The sequence below is a fragment of the Nylanderia fulva genome, unplaced genomic scaffold (genome assembly GCF_048542155.1).
Source record: "Nylanderia fulva isolate GAGA-0341 unplaced genomic scaffold, ASM4854215v1 Scaffold50, whole genome shotgun sequence".
NCBI lineage: Eukaryota > Metazoa > Arthropoda > Insecta > Hymenoptera > Formicidae > Nylanderia > Nylanderia fulva.
In genome coordinates, this window is record NW_028190588.1 from 875,618 (window position 1) to 897,253 (window position 21,636).

Consider the following 21,636-nt stretch of genomic DNA (forward strand, 5'->3'; position numbering starts at 1 on the left):
ACAGCCGCCATAATGGTCCGGGCTAATTACTGATTTTTATCTCCGCGAGTTGCTTCCACGCGAGTATATGTGAATGTATGCGTGCGAGTGTCGGTATGATCGAGAGGTGTAAGTAGGAAAAAGGAATAAACAGAACGATAAAACGCGCGAAAAGAAGAACGATTCAGCCCTGACAATAAAAGTAGCTCGACCGGTCAATTTTACGCTGTACACGTTTGTCCATTTAATTACATACGTGAATAATTTTTTATGGGTAATTGAAAAGAAAGAGAGAGAGAGAGAGAGAACAACACGTTACGTAATAATAACGGTGTCCGTCGCCGCGATGCTTTCGTTTACACAAGTCGTAAGCGACGAAGAACTTGGCGAATTCGCGCTACAGGCCGCTCCAAGTTTCCTTACGCCGGGCGTATTTTCTCCCGCTTCAGTAGATTATAGCTAACCAGCCCCAGACGCGTATGTACTTAACGTAACCCATGTAAGTTCACGCTAGAACAAATTTACCACCAAACCAGCTTTCCCCGCTTTCGTCGTCGGTCCTGTCTCGCCCCCGCCGAGGCGTTCGCGCTCTCCTCGAGTCCCTTCTCACCCCTTAATTCGCCCTCGAAACACCGATGTTATGAAGTTGTGTTGAACTTTTCGCGAGCATAGTTTGCAGAATACCCTCGGGTGACTGTGAACGCTTACCTTCGCTCGTGACATATATCTACAGGGAGGTCGTCTGACAACGGGGAAGAGATGGATAGAGCTGGCGAGAGAAGCGAAAGAGGACTTGGCGAATCGATTGCTGTTTCGCCCGTCGAAATCCGCGCGCGTTTTTACCGAGAGCTTGATAGAGATTAATATTAGCAGCTACCTGTTGCCTGTCGTAAGATTTTAATCGGCAAATCATATCGATTCGACGCTGCTCGATTACCTTCACGTGACTGTGGCATCTTTGACATTTAATCGATCGTGAATTAAATATTATATTAAGACTCAAAGTGTCGAATTAAAAATAGAGCCGCTTATTGTTTAAAAAAAAAAATGATTATGATTTTATAATCCATTAATGTAAAAGTGGAAGCTCGCATTATAGAACTCTACTTTTAGATGAACAAAATTTTTCACGATAAATTTCAAAGCTAGTACGGCATCAAAATGTACGACCGGGTGTTCCTTTGTCTCAAGTCTCTTCTTTTTTTCTCTCTGTTCCAAGTTTGTAGATCCTACCTAGCGTGTATACGCGCGTTGCCAGCTAAAATGGTACACGCGCGTTAGGAATTCTCGGCACGGCATGGCAGTCGAAGAGCCAACAGGCTCGGCAGAAACTTACGGGACCAACTTTGAGGGGGGTAACGGCATTACAACATTATTAGATTTACCGCAAGCACCTACCCGGAGGCACTCCTGCACATTACCCACATACCCCTACCGAAGTATAAGTAACCCTAAGCGTCCCATAGAGCTCACTCACCTCGTGGGCTTCACTGCCGCGAGCATTAAATTATGCGCGTGCGTCCTGTAAGCTACTGCGTGTAAGTTATTGTCAAACGCGTCGTTTATTTTTCATATTATAATTACTAAATATTAAATTCAATAAAATTTCTTACCCAAAAACGATACAAATATTAAGGCATAAATAATATTAGGAACGATACTTATAATCGAGATTTAAGACTATATGAATGCTGTAACACGAACGTGTCTTTGCTTAAAATTTGAATTAGTCTTCAATTATTTCAGAATATTTCATACTACTTGGCGACATTATTCGTAAAAATAGATAACACTCTTTGAAAATCGACAAGAAGCAAAAAAACTGCTCGCATAAAAGATAAGTTGAGATTTAAGACTAATACTTATTTAAAATCAATATTTTCCAAAATTGAAACCAACATACAAAGAGAAATCAATATGTAAAAAAAATTGTATTCTTTTGAAAAAAAATTCTTATGAAATATGTACAATATGTATAATTTAGGGTGTAAAATATGATTTAGCTTATAAAAAATGATAAAAAATAATTATGATTTACGCGCAATAGCAATCGCGGCAATGAAAGTAACTTCTTAAGAAAAAATTTATTGTTGGCATATATATATATATATATATATATATATCTGGCGAGATATAAACATTCTTGTAAGTCTCCGTTGATTTTTCAGAATACTGTTAAATTGTTAGTGTTCATGTATATAAAATAATCAATTAAAATATCTTAGTGACGCATACACACAAATACATTTATATACTTAAATATGGATTCAACAATTCAAACTGTATACACACGATTTAAGCGTAGAGGAACGTATTAACCTCTCTTCACATTTCTTCTCTCTCCTCTACACTAACGTTTTCCATCCTCGCTCAGTGTACGGCAACGTTTTCGAGCGTGGCATGAACAAGTGTATCCCACGTAATTCCACGTAATGGGCGAACTCGACGGGAGAGAAAACGGCAAAATAATTTAAACGCGCAAGAAATATCGAGTCGTGTGGAGATAGCTGCGGTGCGAGAAACGCGAGAGAACGAGAGGAATTTCAGGCGCGGCTAGCTATTGAGTAGCTACCCTTAAGATAAGGGTGGATTCACCCCGTCTCTCATACGTTTCCGCTATCTGACGCTAAACGGCACCGCCGCTCGGCGGTCCTTCCACCGGGTAGAAGGGACGGCCCCGGCATCGTACTCGGTTCTACATAATACGCCGGCACATTACTGTCGAAGCGCCGTTAGATAAGCGGAATTTAGAACGGCGAGACAGGATTTTTGCACGAGCGACGTTTGTGAAGGATCGCCGGATTTTTGTGCGCGCAGCGTTTTCCCGTTCGAAGCAAATTCGCGTCTCCGCTTTTCTCCGAAAAAGATTTACGTAAGATGTTCGTTTCTCGGAGTTACGTAATTCTCAGACATCTGAGAAAAATTAGAATAATATCGTGTATAAAATAAAGAAAAAAGAAAATGCGTGAGTTAAACCTTTTTAAATTATTTTTTCATCATTGTTATCGTGGTTCAAAAAAAAATACGATAAAGATTTATAGTCTTCAATCTAGTGTTGAGGTAGGATAATGTGATTCTTATCGCTAAACTTCTCCCTGATGTTCGATGGAATAGAATCGCCAACGACAAAACTGATTTCGAAAGCCAGGAAAGACGAGACCAACGCAACAAAGGCCTTTACACGTCTCACCCCCAGCTCATTTAAGGCTAACTGTCCACAACGGGGGTGCAAACTACCCTTATCTGCGGACGTTTATGCCCACGCCTTATCTGGTAGCCCTCGACTGCTTCGCGCACTTGCTATATAACAACTACGTATTCTCTCTTCCAAGCCAATCTCCTTCCTCGGACGCTCTCAAGTTCCCTTCCTCTTCTCTCGTCACTCTAATCTATTTTATCTATGTTTTTTATTTCTATATCATTTATGAATTAAATTCGACAAATTTTAAATTGCGTAATGTATCTAGTAACAAGAGATTTTATTAATTTTTTTCATTGTTCCTAATAAAAATACAGAACGTAGTATAATATTACGTGACTCAAAATAACTGGGAGATTATTTTTCTCTCAACAATATTCTATTTGTTATATATCAAATAATAGCCAATTAAAAATTTTTAATAAAATTGTCATATCGATGTATTCATTGAAGAATTAATTTATTGGGGTATAAGAGAGAAATTTTTAAAACTTGAGTTATCTATTATACATCAATAAAATTGATATTTGACAAATAAATTGGTTACTCTATTTATTATATATTCGACGTGTGATTAATTATCAGAAATTAATGTTATATATATTCAATGAGATTATGACAAGAAATAACTTGTTGAACTAAATTAGCATGTTTCTTATTGAAAGGTTTCAGTTTGTAATATATAGAAAGGAAAACAAAACAGACAATTGGAAAGGTCTCACTATTCCTTATCTTATCTTACTTTATCATTCCTATAGTTCTCTCTCGCTTCACGACCCTGAACGACAGGAGGGTTTCGCTCCCGTTCGGAGGATGTTGCGGTGAAAACAAAGACGTTACTCGCCCCTATCTGAGGGTTGTAAAATAACCGTCGAACGACGACGAAACAGGGGCATAATAAATGAGATAAGCCACGGATAGATTCCTCCCTGCGGGAGCGGATGAGAAACATTATCGAAAGCGTTTCTTCTTCGTTACGCGCGATCGGTCTTATCTAGTCGTATCGCGGAAGAGAGAAAAAAAAAATCTCGTGGCGACGCCGCGATAAATCTCGAACGATTCGAGAAGACAATAATGGCGCTTACGAGAACAATTCGAGAAATAAAGAGACTCGGTCGTGTATGTTCCTCGTAAATTGGCAACATTGCCAGATGCACGCGCTACAAAACACCAGCAGTGTCCAGATTGATGCGGAACTAGTGGCATGTAGTACAGATGAAATAGCACATCCGGAGCCTATCCGTAAGTGTTATTGAGTCCGAAAGTGGTGACTGATATCGGCGGGCGGAGAGTGCGCTCGTTTGCGGGATCGCGCGAATACATACCGGAACATATGTGTATAGCGGCGCTTGTAATCGCGCGAGGCGCGTAACGTTACAGCGGTCATATTATCGACCGCGCGGATCGTTTTTTTTATTTTTTTTTTATACTCGCTTGGATGTCTCCGGATGAAACCGCGCGTCCGGGTTTTTAGTCCGCAGTTTTTTTTTTTTTTTTCGCGGACGAGAAGCGAGCACGCACGCACTCACGCATGTATATACGCGCGCACGCACGCACGCTCCCAGAGAACGTCGGACTAATTGGAAGTCTTAATGGCACTCGACGGTAATAACGCAGTCGGGTGTGTATGCATCATATCGATCGGAATTTGCAACGAACCCCCTCATTCCGCCTCGCTCCGAACATTCTCTCGCGATTTGCCCCCACCCGTCAATGACGAATCAACAAACGGGACTGATTTGATTTCATTCATTAATTCCGAGCGACTTCGCTCGGGTTGATTTCCATTATATTTTCTCGTCGATTGTGTGCACGCTAAGAGAGAGAAAGAGGGAGGGTCGATCGTGCGCGTAAGCGAGCGAAACAAAGAAGACTGAAACATGAAGAGGATACTCTCGCACTCTTCTGATAAATCGAGGAATCGAATAACGGCTGATAAACAAGGTATTAAATATATCAGGAATCACTTGTCTCCTCACCCACTCCGCTCCATCCTTTATTTCTTTTGTATATTTATCAACGTTTTTTTTCGCTGTCGTGCGACATCAATTTATCTCAAACTATCCATAAAAATTTTGATACGGAGGATCATATACCATAAACCTAGAAAAATATTGAAATCCAAAAACAGAATCCGGTTTGTTGGCAGTTTGGATTTGTAGGATGTGAATTCATCGAGCGTACGAGAAGAGGCAAATAGGAGCCGGAAATGATAACTGCTCGCGTCGGTATGGTTATTGTTATCGATATCGCTTCTGTATACGCGGTTATTAGGATAAAAGATGTACGGGCATGTACGAGTACGAGGTTTATTGGATGAATGTCCCTAACAAAATACATTGATTTACAATTTTGCTTTATTATTCAACAATCATGGTAGTATAGTATGCGCAAATATGCAATATGCATTGATTTATTTACACGCTTATCAAGGCGTTTGAAAATATCAGACAGTCACGTGTCCGGTGGCTTGTGCGAGATTTTCTTCAAGTTTAATATCAATGTGCATTCATCGAGTGCGAGGGCGAAGATATAGAGGATGTCTCACATTTAACCGTCTCTCTCATCTATGGATCTCTCGATCAATTTAAAATCAATATCTCGAAACTTTCAGGAAAAAAGTATCATTTATTTTACAAGTTTTTATAATTATAAATATTAGACCTCTTCATCTTTAAAAGTATCTATTAATTTTTAATTTATAGATCAAAATAAAAAAAGCCACAATTAAATAAAAATTATATTTCAACAATCAAAAATTAATATCTTCGCTGAAAGATCCTCTTATTTATCATTTATGATAAGAGTTTGATGAAAAATATTACGATAAATCTGGGACAACCTGTATCGGCGAGGACTACGGGGAGAATGCCGCGAAGGGTGAAGGCCCTGTCTTATTGACATCCCGTAACTGTACCGTGATTTAATATAAACTGCACAAAGCACCCACCTTTGATAGGTAAATATGAAATACTCCGGTCGCGGACGAGTGCCCTTTCGGGCACAGGCTCGCGCTCGAGGGTGCGTTCGGTCTCTCTCTCTCTCTCTCTCTCGACAGGATGCACGATACCTATACACATACCATGCCTTCAGCATGCCCCGCCAGCTCAGGAAAATGTTCTCGGATAAAGAGCGGGGATACCTCGTGCTTTGAGAACTTCGAAGAGCCTGTCGCGCGTATGCGTCTTCCTTCTGTCAGTCTCGTATTGTCGGAATTCTTTCCGCATATGCATATCTAGCGAAACGAGATCCGCAAAAAATTGCCTGTGCGTCCAGTCGAATAAATACCATCCGAGATCAAATTATGCGACAAAAACGCATCGCGATTGCGACTGTTAAAAAAAATGTTAATACATAATTTGATGTTAAATGAATAAGTAAATAAATAAACAAATATAAAATTTATGTACATCGATAGAAGAAAATGTGGACAATCTGCGACATAAATAGAGTATATAATGCGACACAAATTCATCTCGTTTTAATTATAATTTACTTAATATTTACGCGTAAAAAAGAAGAAAAATGAAAAGAGAATGTCGCTGGAGAAAGAGATCGCTTTATTTGGTTTATCCGTCTCAGCACGCAATATTCTTCTCGCCGGGCACGCGCTCTTTGATCCTTTATTACATTTTTACAAGCGATTACATTGCCGGCCAGCCGCCGGCGATCCTCCGGGCCCATCTTTTATTTCCGTTCCTTACGATTGTCTTCGGATACTCTGCCTCACGTTACCGGAGCGCGTGCCCATCTTCCCGAAAGCATAACGAAGTTTCCCGTACCACAAGGAGGAAGATATTGTTCTTGTTTATAGCGAAGTTAACTCGAGTCCCGCCTCCGACCAGAGTTTATTCGCCCTTAATTAAGTTTAAGGGATTATAGAATTGTTTCGCAAAGTCGATTATAAGATCGGCGAAGAGACGATGATGGATCTTGCTATATATATTTGCGCGGAGATGTTGAGAATTCAATTTTTCAAAAGAAGCACGTGTATTTAAAATTAATAAAATAGTAATCGAAATGTTCTCCCAAGTATATTCAATCGAACTTTCATACATCTCTGATATATTTTCTAAAAAAAAATTCAACTATTTATCTCGACTGACTCCGTTCGAAATTGAAATCACTCGTGTGGCATTATATATTTATAAGAGCGCGCGACAAGGAAGCGCTGTCCCCAGCGGCCTTTAATTGGTACCGGCCGCTAGTTAGCGCGAAATCATAGCTTTTGAGCGACACACGTCACAGACAGACGCTCGCCAGCTCGCTGGTGTTTCTACGAAAGGCATCGGGGTGGTCGGATCAACGGCGCTTATCCCGGGGTTCGCGGATTAAAGGTGGGTGAGAGAAAGAGAGAGAGAGAGGGTACGCGTGTGCGCGCGCTCTCGCAATTTCAAACAGTCTCTCGCGACTCGATCTTCCGACGTGGAGTCCAGCTAGTGAGCCTGAGCGTGCAATGATTGATGCAGCGGTCGCGCGGGAAGAAGAGAGGAGGGTGCTGATGGTCGACGAGAGGAAGAGAGAGAAAGAGAAAGAGAGGCGAATGGTGAAAGTGAGGAGGGCCAGAGGATCGGTTCTACGGCCTGGGGAAATTTAATTAACGTAAATGCCGCCGCCACGGCCGGCGCTACACGCCGTGTGTGGCAATCGCTCATACGCAACTCAACCCTGCCCTCTTCCTCTCACCCCTCACTCTACCCCAACACCCTTTCGCGGTGCCGCGCCTCACCCCAAGCTTATCCCGCTATCACGTGCATCGCTCTGAGCGGCCAGCTGGGGGTTATTAAACATCTAGGAAAGGGATGAGAGGTTTCGATTGCGCGAGGCGATTGATGGATCTTGAATCGCACGAATCGGCACGATTTACAAGTCGCGATCGATCACGCGAGACGTCGAATCGGCGGCAACGGCGGCGGATAAATAATCGGTGTGTAATATCTTCGCCAGAACTCGAGCTCCTTTTCCCCGGGGAGAGTTAATGGCCCGGGCTAATATATTCGGTCGACACCCCTCCTTCTGTCCTTCGAGCACGCACCATTCGATACGACGGAACTTCTGATGGCGCGGTTCACCGTCGCCAGAGAGGGTCTTTACGGATATCTGTCGCGGGTGTTGTATTCCCATACGAAGCCAGGAGAGAAATGTACGATTTCGTCGACTCGAATATCTTCAAGAGACATTTGTATCTTCTTTCGCATATAATTTTTTTTAGCAATTTAGCTATTTATAATAATCACGATTACAGATTTTTCTAAATTCAGATCACCTGCAATGTTTAATTTTTGTTCAACACATGATAATTATATTAATCGCCTAATATTTAAAATCACCTAAAAATAATCTCAACGATTTTTGTCCTGAAAAGACCTGAACACCATCTCGAGATATCTGCGTCCGTTTTATTCCAAGTGGCGCGAAGAAATCGAGAAGCCGCGGCATCGATACGCGTATGAATAGATAGGAGAATATACATACGCGGAGGAAGGAAAGGGCCGATCTCGCTGGTGTCGAGGGTGACGAGGGGGTTGATGGCGGAGCAGCGCAGGCGGCGGAGCGAGAGGGTGCGCTCTATAATGGCCGCGGCACGTGGTGCGTGCCCCCATTAAACCGATCGCACCCCGGATTGATTTTCAGCCTTTCGGCATTTGATCCGAGCAAACTTCGTTGTCGGTATAATTGAATCGCGAATGTTCGCCCGACTCGGCCGCAAATTGACCGAAACGCGCTGCCGGCCGCGCGCGGCGCAACGCGGCGAGTTGACGACTGCCGGTCAGCGACCAGCTGGGAGGGAGGGGGGGGAGGTCGCCTCCATCGAGGGTTGGTGGAATCGATGAAATCGAGGAAAAAAAAAAAAAAAAAAAAAGATATACCGGAAGGACGGAGGAGAGAAAGAAGAGAACGCGTGACGTAAACGCCGCGGAGACGAAACGGATATATGTAAAACGATAACTTAATTACTCACTCGCGCGAGTTGTGCCGGACGATGTCGATTCTCCTCTCGATACCGGCCGTGTGTCGTCGATACTTTGACAATTAGCGGGCCTGATGGATTCGTTGTACGTCCGTCACCGCCTCGATTCGATTGCCGCGTCACGTCTACGTTGTAATTCAATTCAACGTGCGCGGCAGCACCGAATATGCTCCCCTCCTTTTTCTCTCTCTTTCGGAGTCTTTCGGTCGAAAAAAAAAAAAAAAAAAAAAAAAAAAAGAAGTCGCGTACGCGCGGAGAACACGATTGGCCGAACGGGCTAAACTAATTCGACGATATATGTACTTCCGAAAGACATTAAATTAGGCGCGCACGGTTTGAGACGGGTGTCCTCTTTGTAAGTGAGTGTAATCGAATGACGCGCATGAAAATTGCCAAAAAGTTCAAAGGCCAGTTATTTCGTTAAAAGTAGCCTCTCGAGACCACCGTCTCTCGTTCGCAGACTCACGTGAGATGTGAAACATTTTTTCTTTGTTTTCTGAATTATTCCCGGCTTCTAGGCTGATTATTTAATCCGTGAAATCATAACGCGAGTTTCGACATAAACAATTGTTAAGAATACGTAACCCTGTATATTAAACAGATCGATTCAAGCTGTTATATTAATTTTTACATGTCAAGATCTTGACTTTGTATTGTAAAATAAAAAAAAGAAAGCTGGAATAAAAATTTCAATTATTTTTAAAATTCCCGAAAGAACCGATTGAAAAGACAATTTTGTAAAATGAAGAAAACGGGCCAAGTTACGCAAGAAAGTGAGAAAAAAAAATAGAATTAAATCATAGCGATGATAAAACGATCAGACTTCGCAGAGGCTCGATCTTCGAAAGCTTAAGAGTGCCCGACGAAATGATAAAGCGAGCATATTTTTTCGAGCGAGCTGTTCGAGACGCGAAAGTATAAACGTGTGCGACCAAACAGCAGCGGCAGAATGCATCCATGCGGTCCGTAACTGCTAATTAGTCCATACAGAGCCGTATGGCAGGCTGTGGAGGGTCGGCCGCTCGGCGAAGCGAGTAGCAGGATGCACCCCTTTATTAAATACCATCGAAATTAAAATTATAATTGCGTTCGCTGCAGTGCCCCTCGTCCGCGCCAAGAGTCGTCGCGCGCGCGCGCGCGATAGTTCTCTCTCTCACGAGAGATTACGGTCCCCTCTCTAATATCGCGTCGAGGATTTCGATTGGAATTCGACGCGCTTAAAAACGCTAACGAGTCTCGATCAAGATTTCCCGCAAAAATATCCCCGTTAAATTGCTCGAGAGCGCAATTTCTAATTACAAAGATCCCTATGTATAACGCACGTTCGTAATAAAAATGTTGTAATAATACCTAACGCGCATCGAAATACTCTTTCGCGTCCGTTCTAATACGCGAAAGGTCACAATAATTCAACGCCAAAAGAAGTTCGTAATCGGCCAGCGGATATTCTAATTAGGGGTAACGCGTGTCGGTTTCTCTTGCCAGCTGAGTAAGGCACACGAGTACGCGTATATAGGTGGATGGCGACGAGGGGTAGAAGGGGGAGGAAGAGAGGGGAGGGTAGAGAGGCAGTAGGTTGTATGGCTCCTGTCAGCCACTGTGCCACTGACGGCTCGCTAATTGCTCAACCAACCTCCGATCCTTCCGCCCCCTCCTTCCACGTTGTGCCACCCTTCAAATCCAAATCCATCCCTTCGTAACGCCTGGTCGGCCGTTTCTCGTCCTCCTCCCCCCCCCCCCACCCCCATCCACCCCCTTCGTGCCGCTGCATCTCGCTCCCTTTCCTCCGCCTGGCAGAATTGCAAGCATAGATCGACTATATCCTGCGAACGCGAAATTTCTGGGTCGACGACCAAAGTGGCCGCCGCGCCGATGGATTCTTCATCGGCGTATTGTGCATCTATACGCAAGTTTAATCGAATTATCGACGTGACCGGCAACTGCGCTCGTGCCTTCACACCGCGGTAAATTATCCGTTATATTTCACCGCTTACCGATGTACGAATCTTTTATAAACGAATTATCCCCGGCTGATTGTTTAATCCGTGAAATCATAACGCGAGTTTCGATAAACAATTGTTAAGAATATGTAACCCTGTATATTAAACAGATTGATCAAGCTGTTATATTAATTTTTACATGTCGAGATCTCGACTTTGTATTAAAATGAAAGAAAGAAAGCTGGAATAAAAATTTCAATTCTTTTTATAAATTAATATTCACATTATAATAAAATATTGTATTAACGAATACAAGAAACGAGTAAGAATCATATATAATGAATATAATTGTGAAATTAGAACGAACGATATCGCGCTTAAATTTGGAGAACATCCGAGTATGGATTTCGTAATTGAAATTGCGTTCTTAGGACTCTGCTTTTGAAGTCTCGTCGGCGCAATAGGCGCAAAGTTTGAAACGCTAAGTGCGTATGTCCACACGCGCGATCGATCCCGCATGTGTGCGCGTGTGTGTGTGTGTGTGTGTACGAGCGAATGGACGGACGGACCAAGGGGTTCGGCATGGTCGCGAATTAATCGAGCATATAATCGATGTGCGCCTGTCGATGTATGTATATGGAAGCCATCCGCCTGGTCACCCTCGCGAACGCAGCTTTCCCTCCCCGCGCGCCTTCTCCAACCCTTCCCTACCCCCTTTTCATCTATCCCTCCCTATCGTTAACCAACGGCGCCGCGCACGGTAACGCTAATTTCTGTGCCGGACGTGTGTCGTCGTACTAACCCGTCGAAAAACGTCAAACGGCGAGCTTACCTTCTCGTTTGTGCCACGCGCGCTTTCGAGCGCGTCCGGGGGCGACGATATTTTTTCAAAAGTTGCCGCTTTGAATTTTACTGTTGACGGATGTCGCTCGCGCTCTCGTTGCTCGCGAGCGACGAGAGCGCGAGCGATGTCTGGCTTTGGCAAAATTCAATTGCCGCGCTCTGTTATAGTTGGGATGAAAAGTAAACGTAAAAAGCGATACAACGATATATACGGTCATACGTTACGTTTGCGCTATAGTTTTGCTATATCGGCGCGAAAGTGAGGGAATTAATTCTCTTATTAATAATCTTTTTTTTATTTAATAATAATCTTAAAACTCTATCGGAACGAATGCGGATATTGAAACGCCTAAAACGCGAGAGCGTCACTTGAAGAAGAGAAGGCAAACGCAACGATCGAACAAAGAATGATTTTTATTCTCTCTTATTCTCGATATTGAAAAACCCAAATGGAACGTGAACTCGAAGCTTGATATCGTTGAATATTTTTATCAAATATCGGCCGTGTGAATATTCGATAACAGAGCTGCGAAAACCGGAAGGAACGTGGGCGCAGTTTGCACGAGCGAGCTGCAAATTTTGTATCTGATGTCCCCAGAACGGAAATCACGAGGAGGAAAGGGGAGGGGGAGGGAACCACTGCAAAATTGATCCGTCTCCTGATTTATTACCGCAAACTAATAAAGCTGGTATCGAGCGTGGCCCGCGGCGTCCTCGAAACACGCGATAGGTGCCTATCCCGCGGCATCTATACGATTGGTCCAAATCCATACTTTACAAGAGCTACCCTAATAGCGGCCAGGCCGTGATGGACAGCCGTGAAAGCCTCCCCTGTTGTTGCCCCGTCGCCCATACTCGATTAATGAACGCAAATCGAAAGGTGGACAAATTTTCGATTAACGAGATTAAAGCACATTTTCGATACAAATGTAATAGACGTATTATATATTTTACACATATAACTTGCATCCTGTGCGTTAATTTAATTTAATGTCTAGAATCGAGAGATCGCAGTTGAATTAAATTTTCATTTCCATCGTCTCAAGTGTACCGACGAAATATTGACATTTCAAAACTGTACTATATACTGTACGTATGCCACGTATTATTTCTGAGTTCAAACAAAATTAATTCTTGCACTTTTCCGCTCTTCTGAAACTCGCAGCAAGAAATTGTTGGCGAAGCAACATGCACGCGAGTATATTTCGAAAAACGAGCGGTATGTAATGCGCGATGTAACGTGCCTCGTAACGTATACGGCCGGATGCTTTTTAAAGCCGGCGCGGCGCAGAGATCGCATATTATATTCCTCCATTTCATTTGCGCGAGATTAATTAAACAGCTGATACCTATGGAGAGCGTCAGAGAGCGGGAAAGAAGAAAAGGGTGAACGAGAGAGAGAGAGAGTGCAGCCTCGGGCCAGCTAGGGGGGTCCAGTGTTCTGGAATCGGGGCGGCGGAAAGGACGAACGCGAAAACAAACGCCTCTTCGAAATCAGCGATGCGGTCGCGGACCGGAGATTTTCAATTTGCGGATTCGTTAAGAGCACGTTACTCCTGGCGCTTCGTCGTTCCGCTCCGTCGTGCGGAATACGTCAGTGCCCTGTCAGCGCGGCCGTGTGCTCACCGGCTAAGCACAAAAAAGTCGGTAGTGGTCGGTACAAAGTAAAATTAACCGGCCAGTCGGACCTGTCGGATTGATCGGATTGGAAATCTGATTACCGCTCGACGAGAGAGGTCAGGCGCGAGTGAATACTAAATAATTTTTATCGCAACGCTGCCTTCGGATAGCAACGTAAAACAAGAGCGTACTACAATCGCGCGTGTTTCTGTAAAATTTAATTTATCACGCGAAATCGCCGGTCAGCTGAGGATTGTTGGTCGTCGGATAGAAATTGGAGCAAAAAGTTCATTATTTTCGAACAATTAAAACATCAACAATTAAATATATATTTAGTTGAATATTATTCAACTAAAAGCAGCTAAATGTTAATTAAATTTATAATGTTAATTATAAATAATATGAAAAAAATGTAATGTAATTTAATCTAATTTAACGTTATTTTGTATTAATCCTCTCTAGTACGCGTGTGACCTATTTTAAAATTCTGCATCGCGCGCACAGAATTATCTTCCGAATTAAGGGAGCTTTTACGAGGCTTCTCGAATCGAGGAAACTCTATACGATATATCGTTATACTTAGGACGTTTGCAACTGTGCATCACGTACGTATCGCGTTATGCGGCAAATTACAGACACGCTTTAGGCCAGACCGTCGCACGCGGCGCTTTCTGGCGACGTGATCGTCGAATTCGCAAACTACATTTGCATAAATTCCGTGCTACCGAGACAATTTGGACTCATAAACGTAATTAATGGTGGAGCATTAATTCAGAGATTTTTCGTCGGTTACAAACACATGCCGCGCCGCGCGGCGCCAAGTGTTCCGCAATTTAGCTAAATAATTACTAAACTTACCCTGCCGCTGCTTCCACACCGCATGAAACACAGGACGACGTATCGCGAAACGCCGATATAATCACCGACGCGAATAACGCGTTACTCACTGTAAAGCTTGGATCTTAATCCTTTTATTACAAACCAAACACATGGGAACGTCGAAATATATATTCGCCGCTTTTGCTGTCATAGATAAATAATATTTGCAATCGATTATTCTTTTTAAAAAATAGAATATCATTTTATTATATTCAAGCGTAAGTAATGTGAAGAAATTAAATAAAAAATAACGTAGTTTTCCTAAAAAATGCTCACGACTTTAAAATTAAAAGTCTGAAATTTCGGAAACGCTATTTAAATTCTGTGAAAACTAAAATGAAAGACTGCGACAAAGAGCTGAACATTTATTCAAGTACGTGATCTTATATGTACCCGCGTCGAATCTTGCTGGATTCTACGTGGTAAAAGAGAGATAGAGAGGGAGATATACACGTGTGTATGTCTACATATATATATATATATATATATATAGACGTTTGTTCCGGGGCACGGTTGCCATCCTAAGCCGGCTTGACTAATTGGCAGCGTTATAATCATGGGTACACGGTTAGGTTGGTATTACCGCGAGTTATAGCCCCGTCTCCACATTGGCGACCGCCACGCACATTCGCGCGCAAGAGGGGCGCTTAATGACCCCGTCGTTTACGCAAATTTTCCCATTATGCGACGCGGTTTTGGACCGCCGAACGGGACGATCCGGACTATCGTCGGGACAAACTGAAACGCTGTAGCACAGCCGGGAAAATTGGCACGGTCGATTGATACGTTAAATTATTTTTACTTGTACCATATCAGTCATACATTCGAAAAATATTATTGTAAAATATTATCATCAGGTGACAATAATTAGATAATCATTCCTGCACTCTTTAATTTATTCGCGACTAAATTTCTTTATAACCATGTTTGTTTCCGTCGTATTTTCTGCAAAATATAATTTGCTCAGACTTTGTAAATTCGAGAGATAAAAGAGATAAATATGTATTTGAAGAAGATCACCTAATCTCGTTTCGTAGAAATTGAATGCTACTCGAAGCTGAGGGGTGAGTTTATTTTCCCAGGAATCGATATACGCACGAGCGAGTTCTTTCGCGAAAAAAAAAGATAAGACGGGAACGTACGGTATATTTCTCCGGCGGAGAAGACGCTGCGGTTTTGTACGCTCGTAGCGTTCGGGCACGTATGGCCGAAGGAGATACTGATAATAAAAAATCGTGGGATATAAAGTAATTCAAACAAATGCGCCGGCGCACGGTATGCCGGTTTCTACGGCGATATATCCCGCAAGGGCTTATCCGCGACTGGTCATTCATAAATGTGGGAAAAGATGACACTCTAATGGCCGGCTATCCGTAACGGTTAGGAAATAGGAGAGATTTGTTGTCGGCAGGACAACCCCGGCCGTTCCTGTTCGCATAAATCCTTCGACGATGTCGAAGATATCTTTACCCGAACGTCTCACGCGTTTCCGGAGTTTCCTGATATTTATTTAATGGCATAATTATCTTGACAACGTATTTCCTTTCACGAAATTCAAACTATGTAGCAATCGCTCGACCGGAAAGAGTTATCAGACACTCTCAACTCTGGTACAGAAGAGTTTTCCGAACTTCATATCGATAGCCTACGCGTCCCATCAAGCCCGAGTCCCTAGGGTGTGATCGCCGGTAACTAAACTTGTAAATCTCTCATCCCGTCCCATGCCCGGTCTTTCCCTACTGACCAGAACGCATTTGTCTATCTTACACGGCCTATCGTATAAGCGCTAACGCTAGAAAATTAGAACGCATTTGATTCCGCCAAATCGCATTTAGTATATGTGATTAAAAAATAGACTCACAGTTAGCTGACTCATCTCGTCGTATCCCTGCTCGATCTGTAATCAAATTAAAATAACGTTATTAATTTAGAGTCAAATAAAAGAAAATGAAAGTTTTCGTAGCAAAAGCTTGATTAAATGTCACATTTTGTCTATAATATTTAAATTTTTACCTAGACGTATCCTTTAATATGTAATATAAAATATATTCACAATTAATTGTTGATCGCCAGTGATAAAATTTTAACAAATAATAAGATTTATTGAAAATAAGTACACACTACGTTTCGACCCACATTGTGGTCCCTTTTAAGTGTTGTTCTTATTCAGCAATTACATTAATTAAAAATAGCTAACAGATTGTCGATATGACAGGACAACTTTCATGTTTCTGGTCGAATTAAATTGCATCTTATTATTTGATAAAATATATTTTTTTACTCGCGCCTCCAAAGAATGAAAGACATCTTAAAGTAAAGCACACATTATACACGCGCTACACTTTCATGATTGTTCGCGCAATCGAGTCGCATCTCGCCGCAAGTTTAACGACACCTCGCTTCGTTCTCAGCCTATAAACTTTGATGTACGGATCTCGTCGAGACATAAAGGCAGTTTCTGGCGTCAGAGAGAGAGAGAGATACGTCAGAGGATATCGCAAACAAAAGCTGGGCAAACGAGAAGTTACGAGGACCCTTTACGCCCCTCAGCCCTCCGCCTCGGCATCCGGTTGTCTCGCGTATTATGACTGATGTCTTAGTTAACCGTTTCGCTCGCGCCGCTCCGGGCCTTAATGTCCCGGAGAAGAAAGAGAGCTCGCGAGATACGGCCACTTGTGCCGGGCTCGCATTGCTGCCGCCGCTGCCTGCCAGAAATTGTGAAAAATGGTTATGGCGCCGCACCGCGGCGGTATCACGGCCTCGAGAGACTGTATAGTGATTTGCAGCTGCGATTATTATATTTGCATTCGCGGATTTATCAACCGCGAGCTTCCCGATACAGATTCGCATTGGAAAATCCTGAAGAATTTATCTAACCGTAAAGCTAGTTTATCTTAAAAGAATATAATCTGCAATTTATCCTTAATAAGGGCGTACCCGAAAATAAGAGGAAATATCTCGTCGTTTTCGCGCGGACGAGCCTAAAAATTCGGTCGATCGACAACGCCTCTTTGATTGGATTTTAAGAGCGTTAAACTTCTTTTTCTTTTTCCTTTTTCCTTGCAAACCATGACCCGTACCGCTTAATCTTCGAACTTCGATTGCTCAGTCCTTCCTCTATCTTTTCCACCGCCCTTCGTATAGCGTTTTTCATTCTGCCTGACCTCACACACCGTCCGCCTTTCCGCGGTAACTTTATTTTTAATCCCTCGTATTCAATGCACCCTCGCTCCTACTTCCTACACTAGGTGGACTCTCTTGGTACAGTTTATCTCACTCCTTCTTTACCATTTTGCTATCTCCCCCACTACGCGCACCCATTGGATCCTGCATCTAATCTCGCGCGCTGTGAATGACGTTAATCCCCAGATCATCTCTTGAGTCCTCCTGATTTTTGGAGAACGAGAGAGAACTGTCCATCTTCTTTAACCTTTTTAACCATATTTCCCCTTCCCCCTCCTCTCCTAATATCTCCTTTACCATTTCCTGCCAGCTTCTTTCCTTCCCCAATCCATACATTCCTCCCACACATGCTCCCACGTCTCTAATCCTCTCCCACATATCCTGCACTTCCTATCCTCCTCCTTTTCCCAATACCTATTTCCCTTCATTTCATTTCCCAGTCTGTACCTTGCCATCCTCCTCCATCTACCTTCCGCCCACCCTTTCTTCAAATAGCCCGGAATCCCCTCCCCTTTAATCTGTTTGTACCACTTATTATATTCCGATTTTATCATTTTTCCTACCCTCTCCTCCCTCTGTTCCTTTCCTTCCCATTCCTCAACTTCTTCCCATCTGAACTCCCCCTTTTCCCTTCTTTCCTCTATCTCCCTTAATCCCATCCCCTTACCCTCAAAAAATTCCCTTCTTTCTCTCTCCCACCCTGACAATTCCCCTCCTTTTTTTGCCCTTTCTTTAATCTCCCCCAAACATATTCTCGCCAACCATCCTCCCTTACCCTCCTCTAACCTTCTCTCATATCCCCATGCTCTTCTACCCATCCTTGTCCTTATCTTTTCCCTTTGCAATTCCTCCCTTACCATATATCCAGGCGTTCCCCAGTCCACTCCTAACATCCATCTCAGATACCTTTCTTGTATCCTTTCCAATCCCTCTCTCTCTTCCCATCCCCATATCTCCACCCCGTATCCTAAAACCGTCCATATTAACGCATCGAAGAGCCACAACCTCCTCCCCCAGTTATTCCCAAATCTCCTCTTACCTATTCCCCATACCTGTCCCATAATTGCTGCCCCTCTCTTTATTCTGTCCCTTACCTGTCCCTCTTGCCCCCCATTCCTTTGAATCACATATCCTAAATATTTGTACTCCTTTACCTCCTCTAATTTTTTTCCCTTCCAAAACCAACTAGCCTTTTTTAACCTCCCTCCCCCCCTTCTGCATCTCATCACCTTCGACTTCTTCTCATTCAGTTCCAGTCCCTTCCCCTCCAGATATCTCCCTAACCTCTCCATCATACACCTCATCCCCCCCTCATCTTCTGCCAACAGCACCACGTCATCCGCGTACGCTAATGTATATACCTTGCCCTCTCCTAATCTCACACCCCCCCATCTCCCTTTCTCCATTTCCTCCTCCAAGTCCGCCATCAACATGTTAAACAGAAGCGGGCTCAGTGGGCATCCCTGTCTCACCCCCCTCCCCGTCCAAAACTTCTCCCCCACCTCCTCCCCTATTCTAACCCTGAACCCTATCTCTCCTAACACTTCCTCGCACCTCCTCACCGTCTCTTCCTTCACCCCCCTCCCTCTTAACGCCGCCATCAACTTCACTCTGTCCACCGAATCAAACGCTGCTCTCAGGTCCACAAACAGTAGGACCATTTGCTTTCCTTTCCTACTTATTTGTCTGTTTATTAAATAGTTTAATACATAAATATTGTCCACTGTTCCCATCCCTTTCCTGAACCCCGTTTGATTCGGTGGCAACATCCCTTTTTCCTCTATCTCTCCCCTCAATCTCTCTGCCAACACCGTCGCATATACTTTGTATAAAGACGGTGTCAGAGTTACCCCCCTGTACTCCGAAACCTCCTTTCCCTCACCCCTCTTCAAGATTGGCACCACCAGCCCCTCACTCCACTCCCTTATCCACCCCTCCCCTTTCCATATCTTATTGCACAACTCCCATACCCACTTCTCTATTCCCTCTCCTCCAAATTTCCACACTTCTCCCGGAATCCCGTCCACCCCCACCGCCTTTCCTTCCTTTATCCTACCTATCGCCCTCCTAATTTCTCCCTTTTCTATCTGATCTTCCCCTCTCTCCTTCTCCGTCCTTCTTCCTCCCATTATCACTCTCGATTCTACCCCTCCTAATAGATCTCTAAAATATCTGTTCCATTCCTCCATCTCAATCCCCTCTCCCATTCCTCCTTTTCCTTTTCCCCTTTCCCTCCTAACCACCTCCCAAACCTGCCCTTCCGTCCTCGCTTCCATTGCCTTCTTCGTCCACTCCTCATTCTCCTCCTCCTTCTTCTTTCTACATAATCTCTCATACTTCTTTTTTCTTTTCCTGTATTCTTCTCTTCCGTTTCCGGTTGCGTGTGAGAAGGTTGAGGTGCTGTCAGTGTGTGTATTTGAGTGGAATATTAGAGGTGTGTGGAAGAGAAAGGGGGAGAGAGAGTGAGAGAGTGAGAAGCTGAAGGTGGCGAATGCAAGGGGAGTGCAGGCAAGTGGGGTGAGAAGGGAATAGAGCGGTGAGAAGGAAGAGAAGTGATGCAGGTAGAGTGAGTTGGCAGTTTGGAAGATAGATCAGGGGCACGAGGGGAGAGGAAGGTACTAGGAAAGAGGAGTGCAGGTGTAAAAGGAGAAGAGAGATAGGGGATAGGTGTAGGTGCGGGGAAAGTCTCTAGTGACAGAGGAGCCAGTCGAGGATATAGGGAAAGTCACTAGCAGAGGAGAAAGTAACTGAGATAGGGTATAGGGAAAGTCACTAGGCATAAAGTAAAGGAGATATAGATGGAAAGAAAAGAAATAGAGGAGATAGAAAGATTAAAGAAGACGGAGAAATGGGAGAGAAGAGGGAGCACAGGGACGGCAGAGGAGGTTTTGAAAAGGAAAAGGGAGGAATTAGAGGAAGTAGGGTTGAGAAAGGAGAGAGAAGAAAAAGGGGATTTGGAGTGGGCGTTCAGGAGAAGTAAAAAGGTAATAAGATCGCCGGAGGTTGAAAGGAGGGAGGAGGCAGGAGGGATAGGGGAGATATTGAAAGAGATGGGGAGGGAGTGGAAGGAGGAGATAATTCAGGAGATGAGAGAGATAAGAAGAGAAATTAGAGAAGAGATCAAGGAGGGAGTAAGAGGGCAGGAGGAGTTAAGGGAGGAGGTAAGGGGGCTGAAAAAGGAAATGGAGGAGAGGGAGAAAAAGTGGGAGAGAGAAAGGGAGGAATTTATGGAAAGGATTAAGGAGATGGGGAAGAAAATGGAAGAATTAGAGATAGGAAAAAAGGGGGGAGAGGGAGAAAGGGGAAAGGGGAAAGGAGAGTGAGGAGATGGAAGATAGGATTAAGAGGATGGAATGGAAATGGGAGAGAAAGGAAAGAGAAGAAAAGAGAAAGAATGTGATAATAAAAGGAATTAAGGGAGGAGAAGGGGGGGTGAAAGGGGAGGTGGAGAAATTATTGAAAGAGATAGGGGTAGGGGGGCAGGTAGAGGAAGTGAGGAGAATAGGGGAGGGGAGAAGGGACGGGACAAGTATAGCTTTAGTAAGGGTGGGAGAGATGGAGGTTAAAAGGGAGATAATGGAAAAGAAAAGGAGGTTGAGAGGAAGGGAGGAGAGGATTGAAGAGGATCTAACGTGGAAAGAAAGAAGGATGATGTGGAGATTAGGAGAGTTGGCGAGAGGGGAAGAAAGAGAGGGAAGGAGGGCATGGGTAAGGTATGGGAGAATTTGGATGAGAGGTAAATGGTGGAGATGGGACGAGGTGAAAGAGGAATTAAAGGAGGAAGGAGCAGGGGATGAGAGGAGGGAAGAGAGGAGAGAGGAGGGAATAGAAGGAAAGGGGATGGAAGCAATACAGGGGACGGGAAAGGAGGGGAGGGAAAGAGTGGGGAAGGAAGGGTGAAAAAGAGAAAGAGAGAGAGGAGGGAAGTGGGAGGTAAAGGGCAAGGGAGAGGAGGGGAAGAAGGAAAGGAGGAAGGAGAAGGGGAGGAAGGATGGAAGGTGGCATTCTGGAATGTGGCGGGA

General features: G+C 43.8%; 2 protein-coding genes across 3 annotated transcripts in view; one reads left to right on the forward strand and one right to left on the reverse strand.

The window, feature by feature from the left end:
- The window catches only part of LOC114935434 (uncharacterized), a 214,888-nt gene that overhangs the window by 109,237 nt on the left and 84,015 nt on the right, over positions 1–21,636 (reverse strand). Inside the window, exon 5 of the mRNA XM_085487165.1 lies at positions 16,293–16,328. Coding sequence (XP_085343291.1) covers positions 16,293–16,328 — 36 coding nt within the window. The remainder of the gene's footprint in view (positions 1–16,292; positions 16,329–21,636) is intronic.
- LOC114935433 (LIM domain only protein 3) overlaps positions 1–21,636 on the forward strand; it is a 92,603-nt gene that overhangs the window by 5,414 nt on the left and 65,553 nt on the right. The window lies entirely within an intron of this gene.